The sequence below is a fragment of the Camelus ferus genome, chromosome 8, assembly GCF_009834535.1.
Source record: "Camelus ferus isolate YT-003-E chromosome 8, BCGSAC_Cfer_1.0, whole genome shotgun sequence".
Taxonomy (NCBI): Eukaryota; Metazoa; Chordata; class Mammalia; order Artiodactyla; family Camelidae; genus Camelus; species Camelus ferus.
In genome coordinates this window covers 20,884,376-20,911,099 of record NC_045703.1, presented here as the reverse complement: position 1 = coordinate 20,911,099, position 26,724 = coordinate 20,884,376, and the positions used below count along the sequence as shown (strand labels likewise).

Here is a 26,724-nt window from a genome sequence, read left to right as displayed (position 1 = left end):
TCACAAAGTTTGCTTATTTTAAAATAGATTTAAAAGAGAAGCCTCTAGGAGCAAACAAAAAATCATCTGGTTCTTCATCTATGGCCAAATTAAAAAAAGAAGAAAACCGCTATCAGTTCACTTCTTCCTTTCTCCTACCTGTAACACTGGTTCTAATGACAGTCCTGGGACTGACTACCATACTAACTGGCTGACCACACCACCTGCAGTCCCCTGAGTCCAACTATGAATAATTAAAGGGTATACAGAGATGAATTTTCTCTGAAGGGCAGTGAGTACAGTGCTCAAACCCTCTACACATGGCTGATTTCTAAGTGTAAGAGAACTATGGGGATAACCTTTTGTTTATATTCCTGTCAAGATGTACCTCTGAGAGAAGGACTTTTACTAAGCTCTTGACCAAAAAGAGTGTACTTGTTTTAGTGTTTCTGCTTTTAATCAACTACATCACCTCATCAACGATAAATAAAATTAAAAAGCCAAATATGTTTCTATATGAACAATTTCTCCTTTCACTTCAACAGTCTACACTTGAAGAAAAACTTCCTTCCTGTTTACCTCTCTTGTACTGTTGAAATCCAGACCTGGGTTTGTGTCTCAAGATTTGGTCCAGATGTGGCAACTTTTGCTGCCATATCACAAGCATCAAAAAGCCACCCTCACCTGATCCTTGGCCATCTCCATTCCCTCCAAAATCACTGTCTTAAAGTCCTCCTCCTTGTCCTGTGGAAGGAAAGAGGAGAACTCATAGCCTTTGCTCCAGTGAAAAGTGTGCTTGGCCATGAAGACCTTGTGTAAGGTGTTTTGGATGGGAAAATGCTTTCCAATCAAAGCACTTTTTTTTCTTTGGGACAGGTTTTGTGCAAAAGAATGTCATGTTTATCCCTTAGATAAGGGAGGAAGCTTATAAAAACTCTTACTAGTAATGAGATCCAGGAATGACATAAAGTACATGTGCCTGGGGTCATATAATCACATTGCTTCCAGATTTGTTGTAATGATTATTTTTTTCAGACCCTGCAATATCAAAGTGCAAGTACCCGAGTCCTATCCTAAACTCTGGATTCAGCTTTCGTCTTCATCTTCATCTCTGTTCTTTTACTTATTAGTCCCTACAGAAACAACTTGATTTCAAATCAAGTTCCTCATGTCCTTCAAGTACAGCCTTCTTTTAAATCACTCCTCCATTCCATTTCTGTAGTTAGCGGAATGTGGTTGAGGAACTGCTGCCTGAACAGGGGACCCCAGAAGACTGGAAAATTTCTGAGCACTCAAAGCACATCCTGCAAACTAGGACTCACGAAATAACCCAGATTATCCCCAAATTGTACAATGTATTTTTCAAATTTTCTGAATGCAAAGGAAAAGATGATACAAGATTCATTAAAAAGGCCTACTGCTGAGCATAAGAAATTCATAACTATTTTCTTGGGCAAAGATTTATAATTAATTAGCCTGATGCAGAGTGAAAGATGTACTTAAGATCCAGGAATATTTTACAAATTTCACCTCCTTACACTTAACAAAAATATTAAAAAAAAAAATAAAAGAATGCAATACCTTTGCCCTCTTCCGAAGAAGTTTTGCTAGTCGTACTACATAAGGCTTAAATTCCCGTTGATGTATGCCCTGCCTTCGGACTTCCAAACCTGAATCATCTGAGGCTTCTGGAATAAAGGCCCATCGGTACCTACATATAGAAGAACACCACCAATATCAGTAAGATGTACTCTGTGCCATCTAAGACAAAGCCATATAAATACAGTAGACACGGCGTGACCCCACCACTCACACAGGTTCAAATACCCGTTTGTAGCCCCCTCACCTTGGGCATGCTTCTTAACCTGGCCTTCACCAGTAAATACACGATTAACTACCTCACAGGGTTGTAATGAGTAAATGATCATGTAAACTTGGAAAGTATTCAACACCATTTTTTTTCATGAGCACAATGCAAGTAACTCAACAAATGTTTCTGTGCTCATTTGTTAACAGGTAAAAAGCTTCCATGTACACTTGGCCAAATGTCCCCTAACTACATAGTTAGGGGGCAAAGAACTGAAAAAGAACTTAAGAAAAATTTAAGTAGGATTTTTTTCATATCTCCATTGGATTTTTGTTTATTTTTAGTTTTAGTTTCTTCCTTAACAAGTAAAATTAACATCTGACTATAGAAAATAATTCTAATAGTATAAAAGGGTATACCAAAGAAAGGCAGTCTCCCTCCTACCACAGGCTCCATCAATACTGCCAGTTTCTTATATATCCATCCAGAATTCATGCTTGAAAGAACACATTCACATAAACAACTCCTTCCTTTTATTAAAAATAACTGCTGTGTATTTTAATTACATCCTGGAGATAAGAGCGTACAAAAAACACCACCCTTTTTAATAGCTACATAGTGCTGCAGTGTTGGAAGGTACTGATTTAACCAGTCTTCTAGATTGCCCAATTTCTTGCTATTACAAGCAGTGCCACAACAGATACCCTTACATAATTTTGACTTTAGGGCATGTCTAAGACTACAGTGGTTGGGTAAATCCTTGGATATAGCAGAATTACTACCTTAAAGAGAATGTGTATTTTGAATTTGGTAAATATAAACTTCTTTGGAGAAAAATTAGACAATATCAATACACACTTTGAACAAGAGTAAGAATGCTACGACTGTTAAGGGTAAAAGGAAATACACTTTTATATCTTTACCATTCTGATTGTATTAGTAATTTTAATTGGGATTTCTCTTTAAGTATGGCTGAACAACTTTTCCTGTGTTTACAAACCACTCCCTTTCTATAACTACTCACTAATTCTGTCATTGGCCCATTTTTCTGTTGGGTTATCAAAATTGAGCAAGCTACAGTTTGGTCATACACATTGCAGACATCTCCCGTTTCACTGCTGCGTTTTAAACTTTATGGTATTTCTTTAGTCACATAGAGACTTAATATTGTATGTAATTAAATTATCAAGTATTTTAAACTTTTGAAATGTATATCATGCTTAGGGAGATACTACTCTTTCAAGATTATTAAATTCTCCGTATCTTTTACTACACCTTGTAGTTTTTTTTTTTTTAAAGATATAGTACTTTAAAAAAAACTGTAGTTAATATTACAGCATATTTCATCCCTTTTCTAATAACTGTATCTTGACAAGTAAAGAGGATGATAACTCAATTTGGTTCTCATCATGGAAGCTAAGAAGTCAATACTATGAGCATGCTATTTAATACTCTTCCTAGAGCATGAAGACTAGTTTCCATCACCTTTGTGAACACAAGTATCCTAGTTAATTTTGGCCACTTTCCTACAATTCTGCTTTTCTGAACTTCAGGAGTGACATCAGTTTAATAGCTACCCAACCACTGAAACTCATTAAGAAGCAGATGTATATAATTTTCAAATGGAAAGAAAAATTAAAGGAACCGGAATCATCTACAAAAATTTCTAGTTCTTACCATTAAATTTAATGAAAAGCTTCTGAAACAGCAATTTGTAGAAATTTAAGCACATCCAAATACGGAAAAAAATTCTGATATCTTACTTTATCCTATTGATACTCCATTTCAGAAGACTAATATAATTCAGTACATTGTATAAATATACATTTGATCATGTGGATAAATCCTCAAATTATCTTAGCTCTATTTTGACACCAGGTCCATGTCAAGATCTAAGTCTTCACACACACACTTCCCCCAACCATCACTCTTCACGACCTCAGTTTAAAACTCCCCTCAGGGCCTGCTCTGACCCTCAGAGCCAGGAGGGGTCTCGGCTGTGTGGCCTCACAGCATCCTGCATGTCAGCTATCAGAACATCCATCATGTGTTTAACTGAACGTCTCCTACGCTGGACTTGACGCTGGTGAGGCATGTATCCCGCTGCCTCACATGTGGTGGGTACTCATTTTGCTGACTGAATGGTCTGCCAGTGTTAATACATCCACAGCAACCACTTTCAGCAGCTCCCTGTAACTGTGATGCCCCATTATCCCCCTGCCAAAACAATTACATTTCAAAAAAAATTATGACTATTTCGATTTACACAAAAAAATTTTAAATTAGCCTTAGATTCACTGACGAAAGCAAATGCATTTTCAAAAATCTCTGTTTAGTAACTTTACTTTTACTTACATCTGAAACTGAGGAAGATTTTCGGAGGGTAATGCCAGAGCCAAATCCAAAAATTTGCAAGCAGAGAGATAGAGGTTTAACCACCGCTGGCTGTTATATGAAGTAGAAAAGCCATTACCTCCTGTGTAGGTTGTCTCCAGACCAGCCACAGAGGGGCCTGAAGTCCTATAAGCAGGAGACAGTGCTTTCAGCAGTTACATCCACTTACTCACAGGCGACTCCTGGAAAATCTCAGAGTGCTAGCTAGTATTTTTCATAATCATTCTGATAAGTGTACCAGTAATTGCTAAGCAAGGTCATGACTAAATTAATTTTACTGTTGTCAAAATTTCATTTTTGTTCTTTAAATTTTAAGAATGTAAAAATAGTAGAGAGTAACTTGTTATACTCAAGAAGTATGAAAATACAAGCTGTAAAACCAACAGACCTCCTTACTACTTAGTGTCCTGCAAAGATGGTGAAGGAAACTTTCTGTAGTAAACACAGCTGTCAGTACAGAGGACTCTCTTATAAACCTAGTACTAAAGAAGGGTAAAATATATTCAAGAAATAACAACATTAAAGTAACTTTTCAATTTACAAACTTATTTGTACAAAAATTTCTACATAAAGAAAAATATATTTAGTCATATATTAATAAAATGCCTCTACTAAAAAGAAGAAAATTATAGTACATTAAACTGAGATCATTCTGGAAGATCTAGACATACGGATACCTTAGTCCTGTTACCTGACAGAACAGATTCTGCCGCATGTTTCAGGAACAAGAGCTGGCCTACTAAACCAACGTGGCTCATGTAGCTGAAACAGTATTGTTTTCAACTAAATTTATGTCCACAGGCCAAATGCCACAAATGTTGATAATTTAATCCAGTTTAAAATGCCTAAAGAATAAATGAAACTGTATCATATCCAAATATGATCAACTGGGTAATAAGAGGCTAAATATATAAAGTATTCAGATAAAAGTTAGTGTCTATACTCTCCTAGTTATAAAGCAGCATTCTGGATGATTTTAGGATATTCTACACTGACAAGAAGATACCGAAATGCATTCCATATTACCGTGAAATATCTTCATCAGCAGTGAGTTCCTGCTCCATCAGTAAAAATACCTGTACCTGAAGACCATGGAATAAATATTAAATGTTTATTATCCTTCTTTTAAGTTATCATTAAGCTATATTTTCGTTAATTCAAATATAAATTTTAGGACACAACTTCAGGATCTTTAAATTATACTTAGTCCCTAAAAGTAAAACTGCAAATTTAGCATAGAGCCGTGCTACTAATTTGGTCAAGGTGAGATGAAGGCATGTTTTTATTTGGTGATTACAGAACAGAGTTACAGTTATTAAAAAAGGAAAAATATCACAGCCAATTTCTTTGTGGGGAAATTATAAATGCTGGGTTTGCAGTGTTACAGATTCCTTCCCTTTTACTCATCTCTCTTCCCCCAGCTCCCCAGGTCGTTCAGGGGAGGGTGACAAGGTTTGGTTTGGGAGCGGGAAGGACTGGTGTAGTAGGACTTAGGAAGGTTTTACTGATTGGAAGTTAACACAATCTTGTCAAAGTCTCTCTGAAGCAGCTTGCCTGGGATATGTGCTGCACTTCAAGAGTGACAAATGCCTTACGTCAGCCCATCTAAATCCAGCTAAACCATCTCTAATCACTCTAGAGGTACTGCTGTGGGTGGCAACCAGGCCTGGCAGCCATGACAAAGTAAAAAAAATCTGGTGTAGAAGAGAATGAACTGAACGAGATCAGAAAAAGTAATGATTCACAAGGAGCTAATATTGCAAACGCTGCATATTGCAAAGTATCAGCCCATATGGAGTCAGAATCTGACTTGTTTTACTATTTTCAACTGTAAAGACTGTCAATAACTGGCTGAACTAAAGTTCAATTCTCTTCCAAGGTTAGTGTCTATCCAGTAAACATGTTGATGCTAATCACATTGTTTTATAATTTAGATTTATTATGTAACTGAATTAAAATTTACTCACAAGTTCTGTAATCATGGTAGGCCAGAGCGAGGTAAGATGTTGTGGAGACATTCTTAAAAGTAACACTCTGAAAAACAGGAACACTTGGGAGTGAAGAGTTGGCACCTGGGGCAAACGGAGACTCTCAACCAATCGCTCTGAAAGAAATACAGAATATTTTCAATATCTACATAATTAGAATCATTATCATATGAACTTTTCTAAATAACCTAGTCTGGTACTTCTCAAACTACCTGTGGTGAAGGATCAACTTGTTAAAAAATTTCCAATCTCTTGCAGATTGACACTCTCATAAAATACCATAAAAATGAATTACTAGAAAAAAATCAAGTTGAAGATATATAAAATACAAATGCCATGTTCTTATTACTAGATTCAGCAGATGCTATCAAATCACTATAGAGGTTTAAAATGCTTATTCTACATTTCTGTACTTATCTCATCATGGATGGAATAACAGACTGATACTGGTCCATGGACCACACTTTGAGTAGCACTAATCTAATCCACTTAAGAAAACAAAATCACAGGACAAATACTGTGCATGTTGTACACTGGACATCAGGTATAAAGCGTTAGAAAAGAAGGAGTCACTTATCTTCTGAGAGAGAAAAATAATCTCACTAAGAGATGACAACTGGCCTTCCCAACCCAGTCCCCACACTGCCTCACAAGGCCGGCAGTGCACAAGCACACTGACTCGGCAGCAACAGTTCTGCCGGGGCAAGTTCGCTCCCATTACGGAGCTATTTGGTGGCACAGGGTGATGACTGCGCTGCTATCCTGCAGGACACAGAGGCCACCAAACCCAAATGATGAAGGTGATCAAAACCTTACACAACTCCCACCCTGGCCCCAAACTCTAAATCTCCAAATCTTACTTCTAGCCAACATTTCCTGGCTCTGCCTGTAGTTTGGTTCTCTCTTTAAAGGTTTATAACCCGTTATGCACAATAAAAAACCACTAACATGCCTGCTTGCAGCAGAAGTCTTATACCTCATTCTCAAACATGAATTCCTAGGAAATGTGACCCAAAAAATAAAATAGAGACCATGTTTAGGCAAGTCCTATAAAGTCAGTGTTTGATTTCTTTTACATACAGGTGGTGATCATTTCTGTTGTTTCAGAAGAACAAATTTCTAATTCTGCAACATTCTCTGCCTGTGTACACTTGGTATATTTCACCCCAACTTACAATTTAGGGAAAGTATTTTCAAAGGAACAAAAAAAACCCTGTAGTTTAGAAAATAGAGAAAGTATTTTCCACTATTTACCTTGTATATCTGGAAGATATTTCTGGTACTGGTCAATTTCACTGCTAAAAATAGCAAATGCTAATCTTTTGAGAAGCATAGCTCTCTGCTCTAGCTCCACATCACGGTTTGCAAAGAGATTAAGTGAACTGCTTTGAGCCACAGCTACGCGAGCTGGAAAAAAAAAAGGCAAGTAAGAGAGGTCGTGATACAGTCCTCCAGTGATTTAAAAAGAGTATTCTGTTATTTGTTTTTAAACATGGCTAGAAACCCTATTACATTCAAGAGAGGAGCTTAGCTTGGGGCTCCCCTCCAAGGCAGAAAACAATGCTGTGAAGATTAAAATACTGTGTCTCTTTTCCAGATGGGGAAACTGCAGCTTGTGTTAAGAACTACATGAAATCATACAGATTCATCCAACTTTACTGCCTATTTAAGGTCATTAGTTTAGTCACTTTCAAACTTAAAAGAAAAATCAAGAAAACCTTTTTGTTCAGATGAAATACTATGAGGAACTCTATAAAACCAATCAAGACAGAGTAGACGAGGGTGGAGAGTGATTCTGACCTTCTTGGCCCCTCTCTTTCTTCCTTCAGAGGAGATGGACATAGCCCCAGAATTTAAGGTGGGTTGTTTGATAGGTCTGATCCAACTGCCTGCCTTTCTCGGCCTCCCTACCCGTCAGTCTTTCATTCATCGCATAATTACTTATTGAGGGTTTACTATGTGCCAGGTTCTATACTATGTGCTGGGGAAACAATTTAGAGACAAATTAGACGTGGCCAGATAGTTCTACTTATTATTCATCACAACATTCATCACAATATTTATATATGTCCTTTTTAAGTTTTAACATTATGTTCCTGTAGGATACTGTGTATAACTTGACAATGAGCTAATTCAGTAGCTTCTAGAAAAGAGCAAAGTTAATATAAGAACGGACCATACAGAAAAGACACTGCTTAGGTAGTCATCCCACAATACTCACTCATCAGATCTCTAAATGTTGTCTTATCATGTGTCATCAGATTGTCCATAATTGCTCTCCAACTGAAAGAGATGAGGATTATGGTACATAAGTAAGATTTTGTTGTTGTTGTTATTAAAAAAGTGTTCTACTTTGCAAGATAGGAGTTGATTTCAACAGACTTTGTGAGATGCATTATCATGCTGAACAGAAACAAGATGGCTTACTGATTAACACAAGACGCATCCATCTGAAAGAAACTGGGGTCCATAAAGAGGTCAAAGGCTTCTTTTTTCCAAGCTCTCCGTGTGTACTGATACCCACTAAGACTGCTGAGCAGCTGGACACAGGCTCGGTAACTAGGGGCGTTATGTGCACTAGGAGGAAGGAAAACTACCTTAATCTATATGTTATAACTTTAATCATCATATTATATTATTCCTAAGTGTTCACATTTACCTAAAGCAAGGATGGGAAAGAGAAAACACCGTAAGAGTAATAATTTCTTTATCACTATAATCCAAGGTAAAAATAAAGTTATTTTATGGTAATTCCAAAAATGGCAATGAAGGGACACAATTTATTTCTAACAGACTATGAATTAACTAAGAAATCTAGTTAAATAGTAATAGTACCTGTGATTTCGGAGGTAGGGCACAACATAATGCATAATGTTTACTAGTAAAGGAATAACTCGTTCTTTCTCATCACTGTAGAAAACCATATCCAAAAGATGAGCCAAAACCTGAAAAAACATAAGAAACTAAATGGAATGCATACACTAGGAGCTGAAAATGATAGAATTTAGGGGTGGTTTTCAGTCTGTAAGAAAACCAGAATCCCTTAAAATTACAAAAATCTAAAATCAAAGCTCCCTATTTTTACATAAATGGTTTCTACCACTATTTGTGTTTTTGTCCATTATAACTGTAGGATATAAATATGAGCAAATTTTATTATGTACAGCCAAGATAGGGAAGAATGGAAAAAGAGAGGTTAAGAACTTTCCAATGTGATGGTGAGTAGACAGCAAATTTAAGACTAGACAACAGTATTCTCTTTTCCTGACTGGGTTAAGAGAGGGAGTGGGAAAAATCCAACCAAATGAATTGAGCTGCAGCTCTGTCAATTAATAGTTGTTTGGCCTTAGTCATACTGTTTGTGAGGCTCAGTATCCACATCTGAAAAGGGGAAATAAAAATGAACTGCAAGGCTGTATAACAGGGTGTAAAAAAGAAATGTCAGACGATGTATATAAAAATGTTTGGTAAACTGTAAAATACTACAGTGGCCAGCATCATTATGCCACCTCCACCCATCCCTACCATACTGTGATACAAAAGCACTTATCGTTTTTTAAAAAAACACTTAAAATTTTTTATTTTATTTTTACTTTTTTGGGGGAGTGGAGGGGCATGTAATTAGGTTTATTTATTTATTTATTTTAATGGAGATACTGGGAATTGAAACCAGGACCTCGTGCATGCTAAAAAAAATATGTGCTCTATCACTGAGCTTATACCCTGCCTAAAAAGGACACTTTGAAAAAACAGTGCATGGGGAGGCGAGAGAGATCTAAATTTATTATCACTAATATTTAACAAACTACTCATCTGAATACAAAGTCAGAACTATTTTCTAAAGTGATTTTTCTTGAAGTACAAAATAGTTTTTCAAATTAAAATCTCCTCTGTAAGAATTACTTGCTAATATTTAACTGTGAAACTGTTTACTTGAAAGTTCATGTGAAAGAACTTGGTAATATTTACCTCAGAGAGTAACGTCAATGCATGGACACTATACACAGAAGGAGTTATGTTGGAGGTTTCCATTGTAGGTGATAACATATCTAAATAAGAAAAAAGACAGGTAAAGTAAAGACATGGTTAGGTTCCCCCCCCTGCCATCACTGAAAAAAGCTACTGGCTGAACATGAGAAAAGGGTAACTTTACAGTACTTACGGTGCTAACGGCAATAATTTCTTAGTGAATAGATGCCTACAGACACAAACATAAAGGTCTGAGATCAATACCTTCAACATCAGATTCCAAATTGGTTCCATCTACCATTATTTTGGGAGAAGGCTTAACTTCAAGATTTCGCCGCAGCCATGTTGTCTGTTCCAAAGAAGAACCAGCAATTGCACCAATTGCATCCACTATTTTATGAGTCACGTCCTAAAGACACAAGGAGAAACCATATATCCATGTGTGTACACGAGCACACACACAAAACTTCACAGGTGCTCTTACCTGACCTTCCCATTTTAGAGGGCACTGAGAAACACAGAGTTCTGGCAACAGCTCTCAATTCAGAACGACTTACCTGGAGGTCTCTTTGGTCTTTTTTATTTTCCAAGCTAGGGTTTTTCATAATAAACTCATTCAAAACCCTAAGAGGGCCAAAGAGAAAAACAAGCAGGAAATATTAGTGTCAAGAAATGATGCGATCTAATTTCTCACAGTGAGCAAGTGGTTCTGTGGCCTCAATTTCTATTTTATATGTTTAATGACTACATAGATAGGCATCCTGTGACTCAGGTGAGATGCATAAACATACACAAGAAAAGACCTGTACAAGGATATTTATAACATTTTTTTATAAAATCCAAACCTGGAAACAACCCAAACGTCCAGCAACAGAAGAGATACACTGCAGCATATTCATACAATGAAATACTAAACAACAATGAAAATGAATAAATTATAGCTATGTGAAATTGCATGGATAAATTTTACAAACACGTGCTGTGTGAAAGAAGCAGACACAAAATAAGGTATTTACATATACTTAGTGCTCAAAAACAAGGCAAAATTTATCTGTGGTGTTAGAAGTCGGAGTAGTGGTTATCTTGGGGAGAAGGGAAAGGACAGCTAATTGGGAGGGGACCTGAGGGGACATATGGTGTCCTGTTTCTTAATTTAGGTTTCTGATTGTACAGTTGGTATATCACTTTGTAATAACTCGTGGAGTTGTGTACTTATTATTTGCATGTTTCTGTATGTGTTTTACACATTAACAAAAAATTTAAAGAAAACTCTAAAACCCCACCAATCTTAAATTATAATATAAAAATGATTTCTTATCTTGTGTGTATGTATAATAGATTAAAAATACTTCATGAATGGAAAAAAATTCATTTCCACTGTTTGCTAAAATTCCACTCAGTATTCACCTTGACTTGATTTTATTAAGATAAATTATATGCATAATTATTTCCAAAGTAATATGTAAAGTTACACTGAATAACAATCACATCGACCTCTATTTTGTAATTAGGAAATTTTAGAGGATAAGTGGAATGGTTGGGGGAAAAATTAAACCACCAGAAATTAAAAAATATAATTTTCTAGTATATCTGAAAATGTCCAAATTTTAATTTAAACACTCAAGAGTATACACACACTGAGAAGGAGGTAGGAGCTTTCATTATCTGAGAAACAAGAAAGAAAGAAAAAAATGGATGAGGAAACAGTAAAATCTTGTGGGGGAGAAGCTAAAAGTCGTAATACATGGCTTTAATTTTTAATGAAATTAGCCAGCAGGGTATCTGTGATGATTCAAAGAAGTGTCCATATAGTCCCTTGTTGAGACTTACAACAATGCAGAGGTAGGTAAGGCAGGTACTATCATTCTGGCCTGACAGATGGGAAAATAGCCATGGAGAATTTTACTGACGTACCCGAGGTCTCAGAGATGAGGGTTAGAACTGGAGATCAGAAGGTAAGAATCAAAAATCTTATGAGAATGTTGTTTGATTCCCAGTGTTTACAGTTATCTCTCATCACTAAAATTACCATACACACTAGTTATCTTAACCTTCGTCCAGGAATTGCAGAGTCCACTGCTCTTTTCACTAAACGTTCAACGTCTAAAACTCCTTTAACATTTTGATTTAGAAAACAGAATGATGTCTAGGGATCATCATGATCCCCGACACTCGTGAGCAGGACGGTAGAGCTCACTTGGGCTGGGCTGGGCACACAGGGCTCCTCACCTTCTGTAGGGTGATCGCTCTCCTCCAGCCCTCATCACTGTCCCTCCATCTCCCCTCTGCTTCCTCGTGGAAGACTACCTTCCCACATCTACCAGAAAACTTTAGACAACTTTACAAAAGAACCCGTCCCTTCCCTCCCCTCCACCTCAACATTTTCTACACCACTGGTTGCCAAACCAGAATCACTAGTTTCCTTAAGGACAACAGAGAAGCTAAGCCTCTGTATCTAGAATCACACAACTACATATATAAAATCACCATCAAAGCTACAGAGGTTGACTAAAAGGTCCAAGTTCTCTGCACATGGCTGAATTTACATCCATTCAGTGTGATAACATGTTGACCGTATGCGGTAATGTAAACAGGCTGGAGAAAAGTTTATTCCCTTTCCTTCCCCTCTTATGTCTTAAGTAGTTCTTTTCAAACTATAGGTGTGAACTTTCTGATGTTTGCTTTTCTATATCCTTTGCTGGCCTCTTTCCTTCTTTTTCTGTCCTGTTAATTCAGTCTCATCTTCAACAGCACCCAAACTTCCTACCTCCCACCAGAATTCCTAGTCCATCGTCTTTCCCCTCTGATCCACTCTACTACTAACTTGCCAGTCATGTCTCTCCTCAAAACCTGCAATGACTTCCACCCCCATCCAAGACCAAATTTCTTAACTAAATTGCAAACTCCTTCCGCATTCTAGCTCCTATCTCCCTTTCCATCCACCCGCGTTCCACTGGCTGTGCCCTACTCCATAGCCAAAGCAGACAAAGCACCTTGCCCAGTGTACCCCTCCCTTCCTGCTCACACTACCTCCATTCACTGAGCAAATATTTCTTGGGGACATACTAGAAACCAAGAATAATGGAGAGCAGAAGACATTGTCCATGACATTGTGGTGTTGGAGTTAAGAAAGGGTGACTGGAATTTACCAGATCATCACGCAAATTACTAACACAGATCAGAAAACAACAAAACGCAGAGAGAAAATGACTTTTCCAAGCCTGTTTACGTTCAGGGCCCTGAACTCAAATGATCCTCCTCTATGAAGTTCCCCTTCCGCCTTCCCACGCACTCCTGCCCCTTTCAATCCCACACTTTCTCCTAAGTAACTACTCATGCAACAGTTTTATGTTAGCACATTTACATTCTCTGTACGTATAAATACACACTGTTCCCTCTGCATTACCCTTCACTTTTTTTTTTTAAATACACCTCATATTAAATATCTACTTCTGTACCTTGAGAATCCTTTGGGAAGGCAGAAAGATCACATGGTCACCCAAAACATCTGTTATTCAGCAATTAGACAATGAACATTATTCTATCATTGGAAATAATATTTTTAAGTGAAATTGCTTACCCAAGTATAAGAAACTGCCCTGGGGCCGGAAGACTCAATTGTATGGAGTCTTTCAGAAGTATCAACAGTGATGCCCAGCTATCCACTAAACTGGGCACTGGAATTCTGCAAGATAAATATGGTCTGTATATATACACAGAAAGCCACAGTAAACTTTAATTTGCTTTATATTTTCCCACAGCCTTTACCATAAAATTTTCTACTACTTTCTCTGAAACATTTCCTAAATTTTTATAGACCGTGATGGAACATTCTAAAAGCTTTATATTTTCTACTAATATTACATGTGAAAAGAAAACTAAGCACATTTAAAATACCATGTGTGATTTATTAGCCTAGATTTTGCTATAGAAATACCAGTTTTTAATCACATGAACTCTCAAAATTAAATACAACTGTAATGAATCTCAGTTTAATCACTGACATCATAGTTCCCTACTCCCTTTCCTATTCTCTCCACTTCTCTCTTCTATGAGGTCTTTTACGTTCACCTCTCAGTCTCTATCTCATTGGAGGTCCATCAATCTATCCTGAATATCAGTCTCTCATCTCTAACGAAATTACGATTATCTTTGTTTCAGGCTGACTTTAACCCTAACACCTCTACGTATCTAAATTCAGATATTAGGAAGTCCTTGCTCTAAATCACAACCAGTTTAACCTAACTTTATAAATATTGGTCACAGATCACAACTGATGCCAAGTTGGATGATTAAAATGGAAATTACCCTATAAGGTAAGAGTAAGATTCAGGTTCTTGAGTAAGAAGTTGTTAAAACTCAAATCAACTAACTTCTGTTCAGATGCCAGCTAAATGTAAAACTGGAGTACCATAACAAGAAGATATTTTCACATCATCATTCCTAACATTAAAAAAAAATCATAGGAGATTACCACATGTTCACCTATATCAAAATAATGGATTCAGTGACAAGGGACATGGTTTCAAGAGTAGGGTTTAGCTTTTCATTTACATTTAAATGATTTTCTTATAGTTCGGTGTTTTAATACTCAGTGTATTTTTAATACATTTAGGTCTTTCAGTTTGTAGGATTTGCATGACTGGGTCATTAAAAGACCAATGACTTTTATTAATAAATCCATAAGCAATGTTTTTCTGTTTCCAGCATTTATTCTTTCAGTTTTAAAGGGGAAAAAAAGCAACTTGCTGAAAGAATTCAGGTGCTTTTCTCCTATATTTCCTAACTTTCACACATTGCTAAATTAAGTGAGGAGAGAGCCATATCAGTAATCTTACCTTTGAATATAAGCATAGAAAAACTGAAGCATGCAGACTTCCAAAGAAAGATGTTTCTATAAACAAAAGAAATCAGTTTTGTAGCGAAGAAAAATGCTGCCTTTGCTTTTTCACAGTTGCAACTTCTCTGTATTTTACTTTCAATTTTAAATTAAAAAATTAAAAGAAAACACAATCAAGCACTTGGTTGTCATTAAAAAACCCCACAGCTCTCTTCCATGTAGTAGGGAAAATACAACACAACAGCTACTTAAAAAGCTGAAAATGGAAAGAAGGAATCAAAAGATTCTCAACCCCTCATCCCCATATTCAAAGTTGATATCCTAGTCATTACTTTTAAATGGTCCATTTACTCTGAAATAAAAATAGTGTTGATGCTTATAATTAGCCTATGCTTGACTGGTGCTATCTGAATCAGGTTGAGTTTTTTTTTTATAAAATGGGAATTTAAATCTATTTTACCACATGTTTCTGTTAAAACAGTGTAGTTGGTCCCAAATTTGAACTAACTCCTAATAGCCTAAAATGTAGTCTTTAACTAAAGACAGTGCTGAGTATAACATATAATAAAAATAAAACATTCATTCTTCGAAATCAGTAATAGGCAAGAAAATGGTACTGATGTTCACTGACATTTCCCCATCTGTTACTTTTCAGTACCAACTATTGCCTTGAAAGTTTCCCCTCTTACCAGACAAAGAAAAATCAAGTATCTTCAAATGGATTCAGAATCAGTAGATTGAGAGCAGAGGGGCAGCAGTTTAGCAGGTGGAGGATTTGCTCTTACTTAGTTTTACATCCTTCACACTTGGCCCAATGTCTCTGGCACAAGCAGATGATGAAAATATTATGCTGAATTGAGCTTTCAGATGCAAATTTAAAATTCTACCACAAATGCCAGAGAAGTGATTTCCGAATAGTAAGGAAATTATTAAAAAGTTAATAAGGACACCAGCTCTTCACACATGCTAATAGTATACTCTTCCCATTGGCAATTCAAGAGAAAGGTAATAGAAAAAAATTTTTCAGTTATGTGTCATAATTCTGCTAAGGATGTGCTTAGGTCTATTTTGGATTGGCTTAAAGTCTAATGTTTGCAGTTGGTAAATATTTTTTAAGAAAATAGGGCCTCTTAGTGTTGCTGGAACAAAGAGCAGAGAAAGCAGAGAAGTCCGTAACTTTACTAATTTATAGATTTTATGTCTGCCTAACTAGAGCCAGTGCACTGTGAGTGCACAGACTGTTACTCATTTTTTGGTACCCCGTGCAAAGCACAGGTTTGTACACGGTTAATAAATGACACCGACTAGAACTAAGTATATGTGGGGAGTTCACAGGCTTGAGACATCCATTCCGAAGAGGAAGCAATAAGAAGTCGTGAAAAGGTAGCTGAGATAAACAGACCTCAGGCTCTGGCTTCTGTGCCCTTCCTTTACATGACCAGAAAAATCTCACCTAGGAATTAGGTCCCACAGTTCCTGACTGCCTGAGATGTACACCTAGAGAGCTACGAGCAGTGAGCCACTCCTCACTGGCCACAGGGGTGATCACAACAGCAAGTCACTGCAGGTACCAGTAATCATTTTTATTAGGGCACAGGCACTCATCTCTGCAACCTGTACTACATTTAAAAGGACGTTAGTGTACAAAAAATATATTACCTACCAGGTTTATTTCTGAAATACAAGTGTAAACAAAAGCAAAGAAGAGCTCTTCTTACCTTGTCCTTGGCTATGGCTGGGGGCTGCTTTAAAACTTCCTTCACAGTCTGTATAACTGTTTCTGCTCTCATGACACTGATTGAGCGAACCAGTTCTACTAGTAAAAGCTGTTCTTCACTGGCTGCAGGAATAACCTGGATAACACATCAGTGTATTCACATATGTGTGTGTATATATACATCTTTTAAGAGAAATCACAGAATTAAGAGAATAGTTTATGGCCTTTTCTCAACACAAAGGCCTTTTCATGTTCCTTGACTACTTTAGGTAACATTTATTTTTTAGCAATATAGTACATGTACATCATTTCAAAAAATCAAATAGGACAATAAGCCTTTGAAGAAAAAAATAGCAGTACCCTAGCACTTCAGATGCCCCAAAGCAACCATGCTCAACTCTTAGCTCTTTTCTATCATTTCTGAGTATTACTGTTTTTTCCCACTTTGTGTAATATTTTCTTCAATTTTAGACATTATCTACTGACTTCCTACTTTAGAAGACAAAGACTTAGCTCTCTTACACTTTTCTCCCTATCCTCCCAACACAGTTACATCTTAATTTCATTTAAATCAACATCCTGTGCTCACAAATCTTCTCATTATTCCACTGGATATGACCAGTATTTTCTCTTCAGAAGATTTTCAGATCTCCTTTTTATCTCCAGTGTTCTGAAGTTACTTGCTAATCTTTCTGTAGATCTTTTTCACAGTGCCTGTAGAAACTCATTTCCTTCATTTCTGGGGAATTTCCTTGTACTATTTTCTCAGTTATTTTTCTCCCTCATTTTTTTCTATTCTTTCTTTCTTCAAAAAGATATTGAGCCTCCAGTATCATTTCCCTAATTTTTTAATCTCCTTTCCCCTAGTTTCCGTATCTCTAAATTTACATTCTATTTCTGGTAATTTATCTACTTTTTCTTCTAACTCTCAAACTGATTTTGTTTTGCTTCTGCTATAAAATTTACTATTCAAGATAATTTAAAATTTTTGCAGTGCTGTTTCTTATAATCTCTTATTTCATGGACGCAATAGGGTTTTACTTCTTGAAGGACATTACTATTATTTGCATTTTCTTCTGTTACCTGCATTGTTCCTTTTGACTGTCTCTATCTAGTTCTGATTTTTGCCTATTTTTTAGAGGCTTTCTTCATGTGACTGGTATTCCTTGGCTGTCTATTCATATTTAAATGTAGTAATAATATAACTATGTCTATATATTTACAGAGTGCTTATTAAGTGCCTGGCATTGGTCTAAGTGCCATATATATGTGTGTGTATATATATACTGTTTTTTCCCACTTTGTGTAATATTTTCTTCACATATATATATATGGTGTGTGTATATGTGTGTATGTATGTGTTTGTGTGTATATGTATGTGTGTGTGTGTGTGTGTGTATATACATACACATTTCTGATTCTCACAACCCCATGAAGTTGTATTGCTACCCTGAGGTCATACAGCCAGTGAGTGAGAAGTCAGGATTCGAACCCCAGGGATTTGTTCAAAGTCTGTGCTCTTAACAACCATGTTACTATTCTCTTTCAAAAAGAAATTAAAAAGTGATGGGAAGTTTAGCATTTGTGTGCAAGACTACTGGACAGGTGAGCCTTCCTGTGTGGTGACAACAGTCTAGTGTTGTTGTTGTTGTTAGGAGACTCAAAAACTTCAATAGCTATCTCAAACTCCTACCCAAGGGACATAATAGCTTCCCACTATCTTGCTGGGGTGAGGCTGATTACCATTTTCACTATGCAGACTTCTCCTGAATGAGGTTTTCAGCATAAAGTCTAATTTCTGCCTGTGTGAACCTTGTGCCGTTGGATCCAGAGCCTCTCTTGATGAACGTTTCAGAGTAAACTTGACTCTAGCCTACTGATGCAGTAGGGTAAGAGAAGTGGGTGGTTGCCTGGGCTGGGAAAAAGGGAACTATAAACTTTCCATCAATCCTCCAGATTTCAGCCCCATTCTAACCCTTTGCTTTTAGAAGTACCTGCTTCTTCTACTTTCAGAAATTGTCTGTAGTTTTACAGTGGGAGTCAATCCCCTTCTTGCAGCAACACAGATTAAATATCAGCTTTCTCTGCTCTACTAAGTCAGTTACAACTCAGACAAGTGTTTTTCATTTTGCAAAATTTTGTCGATACTTCTCATTTTTTTATGGTTCCCTCTCCCAATTTTTTGTCATTGTGGGTTTTGTTGTTTAAAATTTTTTTACGCTCACTTTTGGGAAGATAGCAGAGAAAAATTCATGTGTTCAATATGCCATGTTAAACAACATGTGCCTAATTAATTTTAAATAGTCCAGGATTTTAATTCTGTTCAATGTAGTTATCTACTACTGAATCTTCATATGCAAAATAGTGTCATGTAAGTGGGAATGTTTATTTTTGTTACTTTAGAGATATCAGCATGTTATGTGAAATCAACACAAAAATAACAGGTCAGAAGCCTTTAGCTAGACAAGTCTTATTTTATAGGAATGTAAATTATTTATTAATCTTAATATTCTAATGAGTCAGTATTTACAATATAGAATACTTTTTTGAGCTTTCAAACCCACAAAGCAACAAAATTTTCACATATATAATCCAGTCAAAGACAATACATGAATTACACTTAGGAATGAACTATTCAAGCTGTCACGTTGTAATGAAAACCTAGTCAGATGAAAATTTCTCCCCATATTCTTGCTCTGTACCTTGAATGACTATCATCTAAAAAACACTGTACTATATTCCCATTTCTATGCAAAATATAGCTACAGTTTTAATATCATACTAATTTCTTTTTTCACATAAGACCTTTTATATATAAGAAGTTTAGGCAATATATCATTATCTAAACCTGTAGACAAACTTGCTGCTCTTCCATTACTCAGCCCATCCCAGCGCCTCTGTAACTAATGAACTGGAAATTAGCATGCACTCACCATGTGCTTATCAAATGAAAAAACAAAACATACCAAATGGTTAAACATATACCTTGGTCCTAGTGGTAGTTTTGTTCTGTCTTCTTTCATTCCATACAAATGCAATGGCAGCCATAAAGTGAACGCCGTGATTCATTGAAATGGGCCCCAATAATTCTAGGATCTGCTGCCTCAAGTTCTAAAAAAAGTAAGCAAATGATGAGTAAATTAAAAATTATGAAAGCATTAATAACTAGGCTGCATTTTTAGCTTTTCTTGAAATAACATATAGTACGTGTATGTTTCACTACCTAAATAATGGTAGAGGAAACTCTAATAGTGTTAAGAGACTCAACCACAGTCATTTTAATTCAAAAGGGAAAAAAAAACCCTTATATAATGGCAACTATCAAACAAACAAATGCAAGAGTCTATTCACTGCAATGAGGTAATACAAAAACACAAAACACGAAATTTCAATTACGTTTGATGTAAGTTCTTTAAAAAAGGGTTTATATTTAAGTGAAATTAAACAAAAAGCATAGTGTAATCCAAACATCCGTACTTAAAATTTTCTAATGATTTTCACCCTTTCCCACAGCGCCAGGTGTGCTCCCGTGACTCCCAGATCTGGGAAGTCAGGTCTAGGAACAAGATTAGGTAATTGAGGGATATCAATTTGACAACTTGCCATGGTGTAACATGCTTTCGAACACTGATATAATTTCTCTCTAAATACAAAGTAGAAAATCTGGAAAATACCTACGAGTATAAGAATGAAAAAAAATTTTTAAAAATCAACCATTAACCTCACCATCCTGAGATAATCACTGTTAACAGATGAACTTTATTCCCTTTTTCTACAGATAAAGTTTTTTTTTTACATAATTGGAAATAAAATTTGTTCAGTTATGTAACATCCATTTCACTAAATTTTTAAGCCTTTTCAATTCACTAATTCTTCAAACCACGATTACTAGTGGCTACATAATGTACCACTGAAAGAATAATTTAACTATTCCCTTATTGTTTAAGCTCTCTTTTTTGTGCCATTTTAAAAGGCTATAATGAATATTTATATATACATTTGCATAATTTTGATTACCTTAGAATTCATTACTAAAGTAGATTACTAGGTCAAAGACTGAAAGTGAAAGATCTCTGTACATATTGCTAAACTTTTCCAGGAGAGCTCTGCACATTAAAATGTCAACCTGAAATGTCCTAAAGAAAGGAACAAAGTTATAACATGTATGAATAAACCTCAAAGAAAACAGGTTAGTGACTGCGGTTAGGGCTGGGAGCAGAGTGACCGCCCATGGGCATGAAGAATCTTCCTGCGGTGCTGGGTATGTTCTAATATTAATTGTGCTGATAGTACTACAGGTCTGTAAATTTACTTAAAAAAAAATCACTGTATTGTATACACTTAAAAAGGGTGAATTTTGTGATTCAATAAAATGTTTAAGAATTATTTGATAACTAATTACATAAACCACGTAGAGTACCACAAATGCTACTCGAATTATTCAGAAATTCTGAACAGAATCTTTGGGAATGTTCTCAAATAGACTTTCTTCCCCCCTTAACGAAGGCACTGGGGATTGAACACAGGACCTCCTGCACACTAAGCACGCGCTCTACCACTGAGCTTTTACTGTCCCCCTCAAACAGACTCAAGCTTCCAGGATGAAGTGCAAATTGTCTAACCTTCGTGACTCCAAGATTAATAGTGGTAACAGAGGCCGATGCAGCCACAGTCATCTTCTCCGAAGAATCGGCCTGATGCAGTATGCTCCAAAGCAGTGTCACAGAGGACATGATCATATGGAGGATTGAGAGGATTCCACTGCGGGCTTCAAAAAGATGTTTTTGGTCTACATTGACCAAAAGCTATTAAAGTCAGGGGAAAAAAAACTTATCACTTACTGAAGTTTGCAAATGGGGACTTACTAGGCCTCATCGTTTTTAAAAAGCAGTCAAATATTTGTGTGGTCTTACTTGGTGATACTGTGTAGTAGGATCCAGCAAACAGTAATGGATAATGGCTGTGATCCCTTCCAAGAGAGTAAGAATCATATCTGGTGGAATAATTGATGCCATCCACAGAGGTCTGAAATAAAATGTATCCATTTGAACATAAGTTCTGTGAAAGAAAAGTTCATGCTTTATCAACAGTAAATGTCCAGTATGTGCTGGCACACAGTTAAGTGCTCAATAAATATTACATAAATAAATGACTAAAAGAATAAACTAGGAGCTCTTATATCCTCTTCTACAAAATAACTTGAGTCACACTAAATGTACTAAGGTTCTTTCCAGATACTAAATTCTACACAAAATAGACAAATATTTACAGCCAGTGAATCTCTAGCAAGCACGCAATGGCAGGCATGTAAGTATTAAAGGATACAGGTAGTTTTCTTATATTTTACATCTAGTGCCTGAGGTTATACAGGAGACAAACCAGATGTTAGTCTATTAAACATCTGGGTAATTTTTGACAGATTAAATTTAAACATGATCAGGGGATACAGATGAAATTCCCCACCAAAACCATGAAAATACAAAATAAGAAATAAAATCAGATGGGAAAAGATCTGTTATTTTAAATTAATTTTAGTGGGAAGTTAATTTGCACTTAGATAACACAACAGATAAAATCAGGGAAACCCTTTGCTGAGTTTTTTATTACTTTAGCCAGCTCGGTCAAGAAGAGCATCACAGTGAATTTCAGCTCTTAAAAGAAAAGAGTCCTGTTTGTATATTTCTTCTCTTTCCCACTCTTGATTCTTCTGTTGATACTCTTCCTCAATTTTCTACTTTGTGAAAATAACAGACCATTTATAACCTAATGATAACCACTAATTCATTTACCCAAATTGCGACTGACTTTCTAGATGATCAAGCAGTCATGTATGTAAAAAATGTCAAGGGTAAAAAAATTAAAAATCAGCCCTTACCTACTATCAGATAATCCTGTTTCATATTTGTACTGCTGAATTAGATTATCTAAATTTCTGCAAAGTTGTAGTGTCACAGAAACAACCACTCTCTGGAGAACTTTTCCCATGTAAGGCAGAGTAGATGTGATCAAACCAATCCATTGTGGATGCATCTTACAAGCACAGTGCTGATGTAAAGCTCGTATCACTGCACACAGGAACATGCCTTGAGATGTGATTGGCTGGGCATGCAAATACTGAAGGGAAGTCATGGGCTGATGGGGATTGATGTGTTCCAGATCAGACACAACAAAATCAAAACCCGTTTCATTCTCTTCGGGGATAGTCATTACCCTGTGTTCTAGAACAATGAGCCTCTGAAGCACCTTCAGAAGTTGAGACTGGAGTGTGCTGCCATTGTCAAATTCATCTTCTGAGAAATTGATAAGGCTGTCCTCTGAGAAACCTTCTTCCACAGCAACCATGTTCTTACCTGCTATCTTTTCACTATGCCATTTCTGTGCACTAAAGATGGATGACAGCAAACAGTGAAGAATCACTTTCTGAACTTTGCACTTAGATAACATATCAGAGATAAAACTAGGGAAGCCTTTTGCTGAGCTTTCTATGACTTTTGCCAGCTCAGTGAAGAGGAGTGTCAAAATTTCTATGCTCATCATCTGCATGTTTCGATTGCCTATTAAATCTTGTGCCGTGACCTTGACATGAGTTGGGTAATGGCTACGCATGTAATATAAGCAGAGGGAAATAAGAATTTCTATGTACATAGAACTCCGGAAATTATGATTTGAGTCCACTGGAATGTGACTGTAAAAATCTTTGCCCATAACAGAAATCCGGTGTCTGGCCAAGAGATTCTGAAGCAGAGACAACTGAGGGGTATATGCGTTATTTACACTGGTGGTTGAAATGGCATTTACAAAAGCAATAGGGTTAGTTTTCAAGATGGCCTTGATGGCAGAAAAAGCATACAGAGTCCTTGATGAATCATACAACTGGAGATACAAAAGCACATGCTGATAAAGAGGATGGATGTTGAAGTTGGGAGATTTCCGTGATCCTGGAGAACCCATGTCACTCTCAATTTCAGAAATTTCTCCCTCTCCACAGCTATACCAGTTCTCTAAATCCAGACCATCACTAAAGAATACACTGGTTTGTTTGACTTTTTCATTTGAAGTTTTTTTCTTGTCATCATCCTTTTTTCTGGCAAGTTTTACTTTAGGTTTTGCTCCTGGTTGTTTACCTGACTCCTTAACAATTGTTTCCTTCTCTGAGACTTTTTCTGATAATTTCTCCTTGAAGCTGAACTGAATACTGCTGTGACTTCTCTGTCTAGATTTGGTTTCTGCAGAAGCAACAGAAGAGTCATGGAAAGTCTGTGTGCTTCCTGAAATGCAAGGTGAGGAGCTATTTCTGGAGATGCCATTCGGCACACACTCACAGCCTCCCTCTGCGGACACAGACAGAAATGGAGAACCTTCGTTACTCAGCATAGCACTCTGGCTCTGCTGAGCAGACTGATCTTCACTTTTCATTACCTCCTCGCCTGGATCTGCATCACTGTCCTTTGGGGGCATACCTTCAACTTCTAACTGAGATGTCACAGATGCGGATTCTGCTTCAAGGCCACTTACGACCTTACATATCAGGTCAAACACGACCTGCTGAACATCATCATCTGGGGAGCTTGCGTCTGGCATGTGGGTGTCCTCTTGGGCATTCACGTTTTCAGGATCAACTTCATAACTCAAGTTGTCTCCAGCAGAGGACTGTGAACATCCAGAGTCAGAACTCTGAAGTATTTCTATCTGTTGGTCTGGAAGATCAAACTCAGATACAACCATTGGAATTGTCTCACTGCTGGTACTCAGAAGGGACAATCTGTCACTTAATGGATTCACGGTAAGACTGAAGTTCTCTATTTCGTCCATGGTAAGTGTCTTTTCACCACTTCCTTTAGATGCAATGAGTTGTACCTGGCTTACTAGCATATGAGAAAAAGAGTAAAGAAAAAATATAAAATATATTAAAATAATTGAAATGTAGACTCAACAAGATTTTTAATCATTATTTTCATTATCTCCTTACATTTTCCTATTAAAATATTTCTTAATATTTGACCTCTTAAGTTAGAAAATTATACAGATGACTTAACTAGAATTTAATAGACAATAGAAGGCCCATTATTCAACTGAATTAGAACAGCACATTTAACACAGATAATATAAAACTTTGCCCTTATCCCCAAATAAGACAACCTTTTAAAATAGTTTAGTATATCATTAATATATAAATAATAATCTCTTTGATTTTAATAAAATTCAACATCCATTTAAAAATTATCTAGTTTGAGTAAGACCCTAAACCAGGAGAGAAGGGTAAGGGAAAGTAAAGACATCACTGTTCTCTCTAAGGAGTTTAAAATTAGTAAGGGGTCATAGACATTTATCCATCTCTGTACTTTTTGAGGGGCATACTATGTTGATGGCATTCTTTTAGAAAAGGTAGAAGGCTTAGCTCCATACAAGTAGTGCAAAATCAGATGCTTCAAATTCAAGGAGAGCATCATGACATGACAGGTGAGGCCTGAGAATGCTCTCAGGGGAATGGTGAGAATTCAGCAGACAGGCAGGAACCATGGCAGGCAAAGTGCTAACACAAAGAAGTCCTGGCAATAAGCAGGGTAGAGAGTGTTCTTAGAGGATTCAGGGAAAGCAGTGGAGAGGAAGCCGGAGGAAGGAATCAAGGCTCTGCAGAAACACACTAGAGATGAAGTAGCAGCGTGACGGTTCAGTCCTAGCCTCATCATGTACCAGCGCTGAACTCTGAGAAAGCCACAGCCTTCTAAGCATCAGCTGCCTGCTGAGTAAAATGACCTTTTTATTACTGACCTCACAGTGTTATTTGACAAAAGATACAAATGAAATATTGAGTCTTTTGTCCCCAAGGTACACTTATCTAAGGGGCCATTATCAATGTTTTATAGAGGACATCATTTGACAATTTATGAAGTGTGGACTCTATTCTAATAATAGTGAATATTTATCAAACACTTATGATATGCCAGTCACTGCACTAAAAATGTCACAAACATAACTACATCCAACATTCACAGTGAAGCCTTGAGAGGTGGGTATTATCATTTCCACTGCACAGATGAGGAAAATAACACGTGAAGTATAAAGGTGCATTATAAGCTACTATAAATTCCCAGTGAAGTATCTATAGAGCCTTGCAGGACCAGGATTATAAATTCTAAAGGTTATTTGTTAAAACTGAACAATATTTCTGATCAGAGTTGTGCTGATTCCTTCCCTGAAAGAGTCAACTAAAAACAGAGATCCAAGTTCTCTAAGATGGTCATTGATGGGGTACATTCTGACATGGCCCACGTGAGCGCTGCTAGTGTACGCAGAGTGGAGAAAATAAACCCATGGAGAAATTCTCACGTTTGAGTCTCTTGACAATCACTGCTGTGTTCGCCTCTCACAATTTATTTTTAATAATTTAATCCTAGATAAAGTTGTTCTACTTCCATGTGATATTCACCATTATTGCAGGAAAAAGTCTGCATGAAATGCTTGTCACTCTCTTCTCCAGGATAACAGGGAACCTTATTCCAATAACGTTCTGCTTGTACACGCTGCACTGAAACCCTCTGAGTTTTGGGGTGAAGCAAGAGCAATAGCAATGGCTCCAAAACTCTCGCGATATCATGTCTTTGTAGGACTTGGTTCAGCCAGGCTTGTCCCACAGAGCTAGTAGAACCATCGAGACTGTTAAGGCTATCTAACATGATGAACAGTGACCTACAATAAATACCAATAATTAAAACAAAGAACAAAACACCTACTTTAATTCTAATACTCTAATTGCTCTGAAATTAACATTATTATAAGTTGTGTTTCTTATTTTGAATTAACTATTTTAAAGTAATTACACTTCAGAATATCTTTTGACCACAGCATTTTAATAATCTTAATCTCTACTTTCAGAAGATACAATGAGAAAGGAGAAAATAGTCCTTTCCTTTTTTATATACTTGTGTTTTTTGAAATTTCATATACAACATTTTTATAAGATAAATAATGAAGAACAGAAAGAAAATCTGAGAGAATTAGTCTTCTTTTAGCAACATATTACTGTTCA

General features: G+C 36.6%; 1 protein-coding gene across 4 annotated transcripts in view; it reads right to left on the bottom strand.

Moving 5' to 3' along the window:
• DOP1A (DOP1 leucine zipper like protein A) overlaps positions 1 to 26,724 on the bottom strand; it is a 91,691-nt gene that overhangs the window by 4,897 nt on the left and 60,070 nt on the right. For 3 of the 4 annotated variants that reach the window (XM_032484519.1, XM_032484521.1, XM_032484520.1), the window contains 20 exons: positions 26,125 to 26,384; positions 22,570 to 24,559; positions 21,608 to 21,752; positions 21,317 to 21,499; positions 19,680 to 19,805; positions 16,696 to 16,830; positions 14,976 to 15,031; positions 13,718 to 13,822; positions 10,695 to 10,761; positions 10,402 to 10,546; positions 10,138 to 10,217; positions 9,004 to 9,113; positions 8,596 to 8,745; positions 8,390 to 8,451; positions 7,423 to 7,575; positions 6,148 to 6,284; positions 5,207 to 5,262; positions 4,142 to 4,306; positions 1,561 to 1,690; positions 664 to 723 (listed from right to left, as the gene is read on the bottom strand). In XM_032484519.1, the coding sequence (XP_032340410.1) occupies positions 664 to 723; positions 1,561 to 1,690; positions 4,142 to 4,306; positions 5,207 to 5,262; positions 6,148 to 6,284; positions 7,423 to 7,575; positions 8,390 to 8,451; positions 8,596 to 8,745; positions 9,004 to 9,113; positions 10,138 to 10,217; positions 10,402 to 10,546; positions 10,695 to 10,761; positions 13,718 to 13,822; positions 14,976 to 15,031; positions 16,696 to 16,830; positions 19,680 to 19,805; positions 21,317 to 21,499; positions 21,608 to 21,752; positions 22,570 to 24,559; positions 26,125 to 26,384 (4,315 nt within the window). The remainder of the gene's footprint in view (positions 1 to 663; positions 724 to 1,560; positions 1,691 to 4,141; positions 4,307 to 5,206; positions 5,263 to 6,147; positions 6,285 to 7,422; positions 7,576 to 8,389; positions 8,452 to 8,595; positions 8,746 to 9,003; positions 9,114 to 10,137; positions 10,218 to 10,401; positions 10,547 to 10,694; positions 10,762 to 13,717; positions 13,823 to 14,975; positions 15,032 to 16,695; positions 16,831 to 19,679; positions 19,806 to 21,316; positions 21,500 to 21,607; positions 21,753 to 22,569; positions 24,560 to 26,124; positions 26,385 to 26,724) is intronic. The other variant, XM_032484522.1, reaches the window with a different exon arrangement.